The following is a 12,207-nucleotide window of genomic DNA, read 5'->3' as shown; positions in this document are numbered from 1 at the left end:
AGTCATTGTGTCAGCAGTGCTCGCCGTTTCTCTGAGAGTGCTTTAGCGGTGCTGTCATCACACTATTGGCCCTGTCGTCTCTGTAACAGCCCACTCATGCCGTTGATACCTATTTGTCTTATTTCTTCTCCCAGAGACTACTCTTACTGAATAGGCGAGTTGCATCTATTTCTGTGTTCTGATTGTTATGCGTTGCTTGTGAATTCACACTTATTCCGTTGTTGGCCTCGCTGTATGTCTCTCCGAATAAGAACATCAGCAAGACACTTGCATTTTTCTGTTTCTCTCTCTTTAAGCTTCCGCTCTCATCATCTCTCCGTGTCTGCTCTCCGCTATTCTAGATGTCTCTCCATTTCTGTGTTGTGACAGTGCTGGCAAATGATGGTGCACGGGAATAATGATATTTTGAGTGCTGGCTTCAGGCTGGTTGCTGGTGTGTAATTGCAGCACGAGGGCATTTTCACACCCTGCGTCCAGCCTATCCCCAGCTGTGCCACTGATAGAAATGTGTTGATTCCCTACAGTCCTCCTTGCTCTGTGTAATGTCTCACATTGTCTCGTGTGTACTGTATGAGTGCTATTCCACGTGATTGATTTCTTATTTGTCAAGGCTGTGTGGCGATATACAGTATGCTGTATTAAAAGGGACTGTGGACCACACTTCTCTGAAGGAATGCTAAAGCGGCAAATATTGATTCACATCACTGAAAAAATATTTCATATCTGTGTGTTGCATTTTAATTTCAACGAATAGACAACACCTTTTGACATTTCTGTATATTTGTTTCTTTTGTAGCAACTTTGATTCATTTGAAGCGGAGAGCTGTGCAGCTGGTGCTTTTCTGACACTCTGAGCTGTGGGAGGCAGTGGTCAAATGTCAACTACATTGTTTCTTTGGTGGGAAATTCAAGGCTTTTCGTAGTTGGCTGCGCTAACCATTGTGTGTGTGTGTATGTGTGTGTGTGTGTGTGTGTTGGTAGGGTGCGACTGGAGGCCTTCTCTGACAACAGCGGGAAGCTACAGCTCTCTCTGCAGGAGATCATAGAATGGCTGACTGCCAAGGACGAGGAGATGTCGGAACAGCTGCCCATAGGGGGCGACGTAGGAGCCGTCCAACACCAGAGGGAGTTTCACCAGGTATCGCTGTCCGAAGCATACAATTTAATGTTTTCCAACGCTCATAAACATCACAATTGTTCTAATTGAATAGATCCAGGAGAAAGAAAATAACCAAGTTTTAGATTGCAGATTTCCAAAGTACTTTAGCTTTCTTCTCTTTTCTTTTTTTGCCATTTTGCAATATGGGGGGATGGCTATTTGGGGGTCCTTGGCATGGAATGTTTACATACCGTTATTATACCAGGTACATTGGTAACCGTGTTCCATTGACACAATGTACAGTATTTGTGTTTTGCTTTGAAATGTGTGGCCATCTAGTTTAGTAACCTTTTGTTCCCTGTTATTAAACGATCCAGTTGACCGCATTCTTATTCACATCAATAGCTTGGAGAAGTAGTGGCAGCCACAGGAACCTTGGACCTGTTCTGTACAATTTTGGTTTTAAAAGATTAGAGACATCTGGGATAATAAGCTTTTTGATTAACTTACTGTTGTACGACAAGATGATTGATTGCAGTTTCACCCTGGTCTGTAGTATTTATTTAGTGGTGCATTTACTAAGGTGCATTTCAGCACTTAAACACTATACTGTGTATGCCAAGTGAGCGCTACACGCACGCACGCACGCACGCACGCACGCACGCACGCACGCACGCACGCACGCACGCACGCACACACACACACACACACACACACACACACATACATCACAATACCCTACTGAAAACAGAAGTAAGTTATGTTGTTACTGAGCAATATGGAAAATAAGCTGTCTGACCTTATTTGTCAAAAGGTCAATGCATTCTCTCAACATTAATCAGTAGGTCTGTGGTCATGTATCTTGCTCAAGGGTAATTCAGATCATTCCCTTACCCAACCCCAATTTCCAAAAGCAGTAAACTGGTAAACCTCCGGCCACATGAACCCATGTTTCTAAGTCAAAGGTTACAACTACATTTGAGAGGAAAAGGTGAAAAAAAAGCAAATTTTACTTTGCTCAAAAACCCACACAATCTAATATGCTAACTTTGCTATGTTGCAACCAAGGGGCAAGTCTTACATATTTACGATGAGGCCGACACGGAAGCTTATAAATGGCCAGAGTGGCGCTGTTTTACCCTGCGCCGACCTGCGGTGTCAGAAAGAATTTATTTTAACGCAAGTGAATGGGTTTTTTGACAAACTTTAGACTAGATTTTCTTACTGTAATAAAAATTGTCATAAATTCTATATGCTTCCAGTTGCTAGTTTAAAGTCTCCTTTCAATCATCAGGATATGCGTTTTGCTAAATTATGGTCCTATTTATTTTAAAATTGACGATAAAGTAGGCTATTCTCTAGGAGGGGCGGGATGATTTGATGGACAAGCTACACAACCAATAGCATTCACTCCCCGCCCCTGCTCTTGATTGACAAGCTACCCAACCAATAATGGTCTGGTCTCATTCTGCAGGATATGACGCGATATGATGCGATATTGAAAGATGGCGGACCTACAGTCTTGGAACAATCGGCTTCATTTTCGGTCTGTAGAAAGCAGCGGAGTGGCTTTGTCCATCTCATTTATACAGTCTATGGTTGCAACTTGCACGTACTCTAACCCAGTGGTTCTCAACCTGTTGGCTGGGACCGCCCAACATCTTGGGGGGGTCCCCAGATGACAGTAAAGTGACAAATATATAACTACAAAAAAATATAGAAAAAAAACAAAACAAAAAAAACATTATTGCAACAAAAGTAATCAACAAACTATGCTACAAAAACTGGTCAAACATTGGCCAAATTGTCAAATAATTGCAAGGCAGTGTGAGCTTGTAGATCAGCTATTTCACAATATTTATCTGTGGAACCGAGTCAAACTAAATGTAATGCCTCAACTCCTACAATTCCAATTCAGGGTGGGGGGTCCCCAGTTCAAATATGATTATTTTGGGGAGTCGTGGCCTGAAAAGGAACCACTGCTGTAACCTGTGAGAATATCTCAGTTCAGGATCGTGACCCTGATGAGAGACACTGATCCAAAGCCTCCAGGTTGTAATACGGAGGACTGAGCATTAGAGACCTCAGCCCCTACATTCCTATACAAGGATTTACCTACATTCGTTTAGCACGTGGTTCGATCACAGGCCGCTGCAGTTCAGCTATCCATCAAAATAATAGCTTTATTGCACTGTTTAATACTCTGGCTCTTATCTATGGGACAGATATATGGGGGAGAAAATGGCTGTCCTCTGCATTAACGCTACCCTGGGTAGAGCGATACCAAAAGGCCCAGGGTGTCTTCAAGTCAGGGAGGTGGCTGCACTGAAATCCTTTTTCTTTTTAAAGATGTAGTGGTTGTGGTGGTGGGGGGCATTTCTTCATGCTTTTTAAAAAAAAAGTCCTCAGAGTGTAGAGAGAAAGGAAACCCAGGGCAGAGAGATGGGGGGACTTGCAAAACATGACGGGAGTTGGATTTGAACTCGGATTCGACAAGGAGTAAACCGGACCACAGCATAAATAGCACGACATGGCACGCAGCCAAGTCTGAAAAAGGCATTAAGAAGCACCACCTGCTCTGTGTTGGTAAAGAGGCAAATAAAATTAGTGGAGGGATAAAGTGTGTGTGTGTGTGTGTGTGTGTGTGTGTGTGTGTGTGTGTGTGTGTGTGTGTGTGTGTGTGCGTGTGCGTGCGTGCGTGCGCGCATGTGCTTTTGCATTAATGCTGGCCTACTGCAGCTGGAGGCTTTTTAGAGGATTGATATAGGGTCTGAGTAAGTTTAGTTAACTTTGTTAATTGATTTTACAGTCCTTTCATATCCCCCACCATAGCATGTATAGGAACCTCAACAGACATTTAACCCCCAGGGCCCCATCTTCCACCCGGCGCACGGCGGCTTTAAGGGGCCATTATTATATGTTATTTTCCAACCGATGCAATTTTCATGCACAGTGCCCACGTTGTATAAATACCAAATGATCTGACGTCAATTGAACGCCTGTGGGGGTGTGTTGAATCCGTGGCCTCCTGCCATCCTTTTATCTGTCTCTGCACGATGGATAGCAATGACAGTTTAACAGTTTCAGACTCTGACATACAGTATTTGTCTCCTTTATGTATATCACCTCTGCCTTTTTTTTTTGCTTGACATTTTAGTAATAACAACAAAAAACACTCAAAAACCAGAAGACTTACATTTGTGAGGTCTCAAAATGTCCCAGTCTATCGGTAGTGGAGGGCCCTTTGTTCAATTGACAAATCACATAGTATACCCCAAACCAAAAATGCATTGTTTGAATTCTTACTAGGCAAACCCATTATCCCCTTGTATTGAGAGAGGGCACCATTATGTGAAAAATAATGCCTTTTATATTAACTATTTATTCACTACTTCAGCAGTATAAATCTTAACGGTAAAACCAATGTAAACTCACCATCTTTGCTTTTGTTAGTTTGCTGGTTAAAGTAGACCTAAACGTCCCATGAGAACAGAGGGCTCTAAACTATAAAGTTAAACCTTTGTTTGTCTTTCCTTGGTGTCTACCAGCGCCCAGTGAGGTCTAGGACTCCACTGGATTAAGATGGCTGCGTTGTCTCTCTTGAAGGCATGCAGTTTTTCCTTGTAGCCTGGCGTGGTTCTGATAGATCCTTGTACTTACTGCGGTCCAGCTGTCCGCCAGGTCAAGCATTGAATCCTCTCCCTCCAGTTCCCCAGGGGTTCAAGGCAAGCACAAACACAGGGAATCCTCTCTCTGCCTATAAGTCCTCTGTTGCCTCCTCCGCAACAAGTCGTAAAGCTGTATTTCCCCCTGATAAAATATCAGTAATTTAGTCAGTGGAGCCTAGAATGTAATGTTTCTCTCCTTTTACCCTTTTTAGCTTCAGTGTATTCCCTCCGCTACCTTAGCACGCCAGGCTTGTTTTAAGACATCTTCTTTAATGTTGAGGTTTTCTCGACTTTGAAGCTACGCTTTTTGCTGTCAAACGTCCCGACGCTGTTGAAAAGCATTGAGCATTGAACTTTACATTGAAACTAACTCAATGCGTAGCGTAGCTGTCCTCCACTCCCTCTTTGATCCTGTATATTTGAATATTCTATCGTCTCAAACGACCCTCTTGATCAGTCAGCCTTGTCACGAGTTGCTTTTGCAATTTCAGCAGTTCTGTCTCTGCCCCATCAATCCATTGTTCGGTCTCCTCTATCCTGTTGTTGGTATTGTTCACATATTTATTTATTTCAAGCTAACTGTTAACTCACCGAAATTCTCTCAATTCTTTTGGTATTGTAACAATATTTGTATTTCTTATTTCTTCTCCCTTTTTTCTCCAATTCTTTTCTCCCAATTTAGCAATTTAACACCCCCCCACACAAGGGGTGTTGTCACTGTTATTATACCCTACTGGTTTACCTGCCAGTGACTAGCGCCGCTGCTACTCATCCCAATTCGACATCCCCGCAGACACCCCCGCCCGCCGCCCCAGCCTGTAGGAGTCACTAGTATAGCTACAAAGATCGCTCTCCCCACCTAGCTTCCCTCCTCAGAACACAGCCAGTTGTGATCGTAGAAGCCCCGCCAAGTCTGATGCACCGCGATGGATTTGATCCCGTATACTCTGCATGGTAGATAGGTACTTTACACTCCCCCCCCCCCCCCCCCCCCATTTTACATTGTGGTATTGCTACTTTTACTTTAGTAAAAAATATTCCACCATCGGTGCTGTCATATGGGTTGCTGCCTACCCATATGTCTCCCAGGCCTAAAGTTTTAAATATAGACGAAATATCAAATTGGGAGTCAGCATGATAAATGGCAGAATCATCAAACAAAGGAATTGTGATTTGTAACGGCATAAATGCCCTCCCAATCCCTAGTGTGTGTACAGCTTGCTGAAATAAGAGTGAGAGCAACAAACAATCACACAGTTTGCATTCTTCCTCTGCAATGCCATCCCCCAACAAGTACTTTGGAGATTCCCTGTCACGGATTCTAGCAGATGTTGGGTTTTTCTCATTTCCTACTAATCTTCTCAAATATTTCTCACCATCTGGAATTTGTGTACTATAGGTAGTGGTACTGTAGGTACAGTACCCACGCACACAAACAAAGAAAACACACACACACACACACACACACACACACACACACACACACACACACACACACACACACACACACACACACACACACACACACACACACACACACAGGCACACTTGGTAATTGGTCCTGTCACTACGGTCGAGTGCTCTTTCCATCCTTCGCTGCAAAATCCGGAGTGTTTGTTTCTAGTGTTGAGTTAAATGAGCACACAGATTGTTGCAGTGTTCCTTGTAATTTTCTGTGCTGTCACATTGTGCAGCGTCTCTGAACGGATATTGCTATTGACACTGAGAGGCCTTCCCTTGCTCCTGCCCAGCCTGATGGGTAGCCTGCCTCCGATAAAATCAGCCACCCAATTAAAAGGACGTACTATACAAAATGCTGCAGTGCTACAGTCTCTCTGTGTCACTACTTCCTGTGCTTTTCTCCTCCCGCTCTCCCTTCCTCACCCTCATATCTTCTTTCTCTCTTTCTCTGTCTCCTTCTTTCTCCCCCCTTTTTTTTCCCTTATCCCCTTTTTCTCCCCAATTTATTCGTTATGCCAATTGATTTCTATGTGTTGTCATTGCTGTTGTATCCTACTGACTCACCTACCAGCGAGTAGCCCCCACCGGGAGGACGTAGAACCTTCGTCCTACTCCTCCCGCTGACAGGTGCCCACCCCAGCCCGTACGATTACGTGCAATGACAAATAAAATGTCACCCTCCCCGCCCCCCAAACACGGGCCAATTGTGTTAGTATCTACGCCCGACAAAGCCAGATGCACCACAATGGATTCGAACCCATAACCTCCTCGGTGGTGGGCAGGCACTTCAGCACTGCACCACCCGAGCGCCCCTTTTTTCATCACACACACTCTCCTCTATCTCTTGTCCACTCTCTTTTTTTTTATCTCTTCCCAGGCATGCTTCGTTTCTCTCATGCTTTAAAGCTATGGTTACTGTTCTCTCGATCCCATAACAGTTTTACTTCTTGCTGAGGCATGAACCTGCTAAAGAAAGTAGTTACAGATGGATAAAACCTCTCCTCTCCTCTCCTCTCCTCTCCTCTCCTCTCCTCTCCTCTCCTCTCCTCCTATTTTCATCAAGGCAGTCTTTATAATCTAAGATTCTTCACTCCCCAAGAGTCTTGTTGCGCTAAAACTTTTCAGAAGGCAGTAAGGGAAATTGCTATCCCCGTTTTCTATGGAGAATTAAAGTGTTTCAAGAAATGTGAATTATTGATCTTAAGTGGATTTATTTTGATGTCTTTTGTGTGTGTGTGTGTGTGTGTGTGTGTGTGTGTGTGTGTGTGTGTGTGTGTGTGTGTGTGTGTGTGTGTGTGTGTGTGTGTGTGTGTGTGTGTGTGTGTGTGTGTGTGTGTGTCTGTGTCTGTGTCTGTGTCTGTGCATGCATGCGTGTTTTCGGGGATATGAATGTATTGGGATGTGAGAATCTGCCTTTGTGCGTGTATGGCTGCTGCAGAAGGGGGGGGCTGGGTGTTGGGGGGATTAGCATCTTCTCTCTTGAGCTCGTTGCAAGCTGGGGTGCGGGGGGGGGGGGGGGGGGGGGGCGTAAATGGGATTCCATCATGTTCAGATGGAGTCAATGAAGTCATTTCCTCCCCTCCTCCTCCAATGCATAATGTATCTTAATCTGATCTGAAGACTTGGCTAGTTAATGTTCCTTCACCAAAGACCAAAGCCTCTCAGTGTGAAATTTAGCCGGATTTAAAGTTTTAAGGGCGTCGCGTCCGGCTGTGGGAGTCCGGTCATCATCTCCCACTCTGGGTGCTGGGTGGCAAAGCTTCTGAAGAGAAGAAAGAATAAAGACAATAAAAGGAGGACAAAACTAGGCAGAGGGAAAGCAATTGGGTGGGGGGCTTGTATGGCAGGCAACTGAGGAAGAATTTGAGTGGTAATGAGAGGGAGTGTTACAGAGAGATGGAGAGAAAGTGAGAGAGACAGTACAGTACATACATGTGGCTTGCGCTTGGAATGCCTTGATTGAAGTTTTTTCCATCACCAGGAATCTTATCTCCAGCCACAGCCTTGTGTTGCCGGTTCAGTGGGGCTTCCCTTTAACCTCAGCTGAGTCGGCTTGGCTCAAGTTTTTATCTGGACCGGCGAGCCACGATCCTGCAGCTTTAACCCATTAAGACCTGGAACTGTGTCATTTTTAGATTTGAACTAAAAAGCATTAATTTACACTTTTGGCTATTCAAAAATAGCAGATATACAAGCTCGTATGCTATTTTTGAAAAATCGTGAAAATGTGTGCAAATCTTTGAATATATATATATTTTTAAAGCGAACATTTTTAACTCAAAACTTTGCTTCTGGGGGGTCCCTGGAACAAAATATTTTGATGGGGGTCTGCGGCCAAATACATATAATTTTGGGGGTCCTTGACATGAAAAAGTTTGACATGTAGAATTGGCTTCAGGTCTCAATGGGTTAACATGCAGGCACCCAAACGCCGTCTCCGTCGTGCTGCACAACACCGCTAATTCCAGTTAGTAATGTAGGAGATTTTCCCCAACTCCAAATAGTAATCTCTTCATGCTGTAAGAGGATTGACTCCGCTGGCTTCTGCTAAATAAATGACTTTGACTTATTAATGTGCACACCTGCAATGTGTTTTTATGGAGTACAAAGATTAGTGGCAAAGGTACAAGGCAGGGTGACACACCAACATTTTAAAAGCCCCGGGAGGGTCTGGGTGTGTGCTCACTGCTGGAGCTGATGTGATGTGTGTTGGGGTTTTGTGTGCGCGTGCGTGCCTGTGTGCGTGCGTGCGTGTGAGAGAGAGAGAGATAAAATGTGAGAGTGTGTGCCTTTTTTAATGCAGTCAGTGGTCTGTGTATTTGCTCTTGTGTGCTGAACTCAAGGTTGTGGTTATTTGCATGTAGAGAACGCTGCTTCTTGTGCGCCAGTGCTGCTGGTGGGAGCTGGGCTCTCATGCTAATTGTCTGCTCTTTGTGAGTGGACCAGCTGACCAACAGGTCTGGCCTCATATTCTGCCATGGACCCTTGCAGCTTCAAGTGGACAACTCCGGAGGCTTACGCGTGCCCCTGTCAGTAGTTCTTTGTCTCCCTATATGTGCGTGCGTGAGTAAGTGAGAGAGAGCAAGAGAGAGTGTGTCGGAGAGTCGGAGTATATTCAACAGTGCCAGTGTGAGTAATGAACGCCCTTGGTAACCCATGTATGCAAATGAGTGATTTTGTTCTTTCATATGCGCGTTGGAGTTTTCTGTGTGCAGTATGCTATGCGTATCTTCTCCACCGTTCTTGTAGCATGCCTTCTTCTCTTTCCTCTTGAGCCCCCTTTCTTTTCTTTTCTCGCCCTTTCCCCTCTGTTATACACTGTAAAATCCTGAGTGTTCATTTAACTCTGACCCTTACAGGACCGTTTTCACACTCTCAATTAACTCACTCTCTCTCTCTCTCTCTCTCATTCTGTCTGTCTGTCTGTCTCCTTATTTCTCTCCAGGCATTTATGGAGGATGTCAAGTCTCGGGGGCCGTTCATCTACTCTGTTCTGGAGTCAGCCCAAGCCTTTCTGGCACAACACCCCTTCCAGGAGCATGAGGAGACGCTGCCCGATGGAAAAGGTCTGCACCTTGCATCCCCCTACCCTGTGCCAAGTGCAGCTGGTGCCAAAATATCAGGCTCATTTACCGTGACCGTGGCCCGCTCGCATGGCCCAGGAGTTCATTAGGTGGGACCCATGCAGGTGAAATCCTCCATTAGTTGTTATTAGCGGCATTCTGTCCTCTGGTGTCACACTGTGTTGGGGGGGTGGGGGGGGGTGGGGTAGCGGTTGGGTCGGGAGCAATTAGCTCGAGTTCAGCAGCTCTGCAGCACCATCTGCTCCGATCAATAATCCACAATGCTGGGCTGTTCCTCCGCCCACTCAAACGCCCTGCGTTGTTTGGCTCTCCACCACTGGTTCCTCCCGTCTGGATAATCTACTGGTGCCTCCATGAACTTATCTTCTGTACAGTGTTCTCTTGAATGCCCATATCTCTATCTCAATTTCTTTTTCTCCATCTCTGAGATGCGCCCACTCAATTTCTCACAAACTCCCGGCTGAATGTGTTCCGTTCGTGTTCTGTTTCTGCTTCGTTTCTTGCTTGCTCCTTCGGCCTCCTGTGACCTCTCCCTCCAAATGACCACATCTAATGCCCGCCCAACCCTCCATGCAGAAGTGTCCCCTCGGCATCGCATCCTCAACGTCAGCCGGTCAGTGTGGAAACAGGCTAACGTGGCCAGTGACCTGTGGGAGAAGCTGACGGCTCGCTGCGTGGATCGCCACAGGTCAGACTGTGTTCACATTCACTACACACACACACACACACACACACACACACACACACACACACACACACACACACACACACACACACACACACACACACACACACACACACACACACACACACACACACACACACACACACACACACACACACAGGGAGCATAGGTTATAATTAATCAAAAATAGCTGAGGTCATGAGGGAGAGAGAAAGAGGTCACGGTCAGGGTCAGCAGTCTGCTCAGGAGTGTGTGTGTGTGTGTGTGTGTGTGTGTGTGTGTGTGTGTGTGTGTGTGTGTGTGTGTGTGTGTGTGTGTGTGCGTGTGCGTGCGTATGTGTGCGTGCGTATCTGCAGCAGAGTCATAGTATTATTTGGTTAACAAATGTAATCATTACACTTACAGTATAAAGCTACGTAGTACTTTAAAAATAACTCTTTAATAAGATAACCTTTTTAAAAATATGGCTTTAAAGCCATTGGAATTCAAAATCCACAATAGCCTTCTTGTACAGTAGGCACTAAATGTACATAATACTAAGCATCTAAAAGGTATTTTTAAGTAGTAAATAAGTAAGTAAGAAATGTGTTTAAAATCAAATTCATAGTAATTTAAGGTTTGTAAACGTATTTGGTAAATGACAATTCTGCAAATCAATCATAAAAAGGATCCACATCAGTTGTGCCACCCAAACAGGTGATGATGAAGCCCTGCAGGGGCGAAACGTTGTTGGTTTGGTTAAAATAATAAAAAAAGACGGGAGAGCAGCTATCGTGTGCGGACATTCCCTTTTTCTCCACCCAAACAGGTGCCACAAAACCTCTCTGCTCTCGCTCAATCTGTCTCTTTGAGTCTGAGCCAACTTGTCCGTTGTGTCTCTCTCTCTCTCTCTCTCTCTCTCTCTCTCTCTCTCTCTCTCTTTCTCTCTCTCTCTGTGTGTGTACACTGTTAATCACTTACTGTAAACCCTATAATTTGTTGACTGCGGTCCCACAGGGATCTATACTTGGTCCCCTCCTTTTTTCCCTGTACACAAAATCTCTTCGCTCACAACGCATTGCATTGCAAGCTTAATAATGAAGACCTTGTATTTTCGCAGACTGTTCTCCTATTATGACATGCACAGAATAGGGACCCTAGGGTTCATGTGATTCAAATCATGTCAGCTGGTAAAATCTGTCTTTCGTACAGTTATTCAGCAATTATTACTTTGGTTCTTCGATGATGTCAGGTTCAAAAATATAAATAAAAAAGTACCACAAAGTTTTGTTAGAACCATCCTAGTTTTACAATGAAAACATCCCATTTCTTCTTCGGACGCATGAACAAAGAACAATCCTTTGCTGTGTGTGGCGGAGCCAGGGAGATGTCAATCATCTGCCACACCTACACACACAGTCTTGAGAGATGGTCTAAACCACGGTTTCCCAAACAATGTGTCGGGACCCATTTGCGGGTCGCGGACCGATTTTCATAGGTCGTGAGTAATATCCCTTTTTTTTGTTCATTTCCTAAAAAAATATATATATATAATTCTTTCTTCAAAGATTCACAGAAAAATGCTAAATGTTTCATAAATTAAAAACAAATTTAGTTTTTCAAAAGAATGTCATTATTAATAATTAAAAAAACAAAGATATTCCATGAATTAGGAAAAAAGTTATAATTAAGAAGTAGTGAAAATAGCAGATCTACAAGCTGGAATTGCGA

General features: G+C 44.4%; 1 protein-coding gene across 3 annotated transcripts in view; it reads left to right on the top strand.

Moving 5' to 3' along the window:
* Nucleotides 1–12,207, top strand: part of drp2 (dystrophin related protein 2) — a 174,134-nt gene that overhangs the window by 93,735 nt on the left and 68,192 nt on the right. For all 3 annotated transcript variants that reach the window (XM_084041078.1, XM_084041077.1, XM_084041079.1), the window contains 3 exons: nucleotides 982–1,138; nucleotides 9,674–9,794; nucleotides 10,389–10,500. In XM_084041078.1, coding sequence (XP_083897204.1) covers nucleotides 982–1,138; nucleotides 9,674–9,794; nucleotides 10,389–10,500 — 390 coding nt within the window. The remainder of the gene's footprint in view (nucleotides 1–981; nucleotides 1,139–9,673; nucleotides 9,795–10,388; nucleotides 10,501–12,207) is intronic.

Source organism: Gymnoscopelus microlampas (genome assembly GCF_963454915.1).
Source record: "Gymnoscopelus microlampas genome assembly, chromosome: 18".
Classification (NCBI taxonomy): domain Eukaryota; kingdom Metazoa; phylum Chordata; class Actinopteri; order Myctophiformes; family Myctophidae; genus Gymnoscopelus; species Gymnoscopelus microlampas.
The sequence above is the reverse complement of the archived record's forward strand: the minus strand, read 5'-3'. Positions and strand labels throughout refer to the sequence as shown.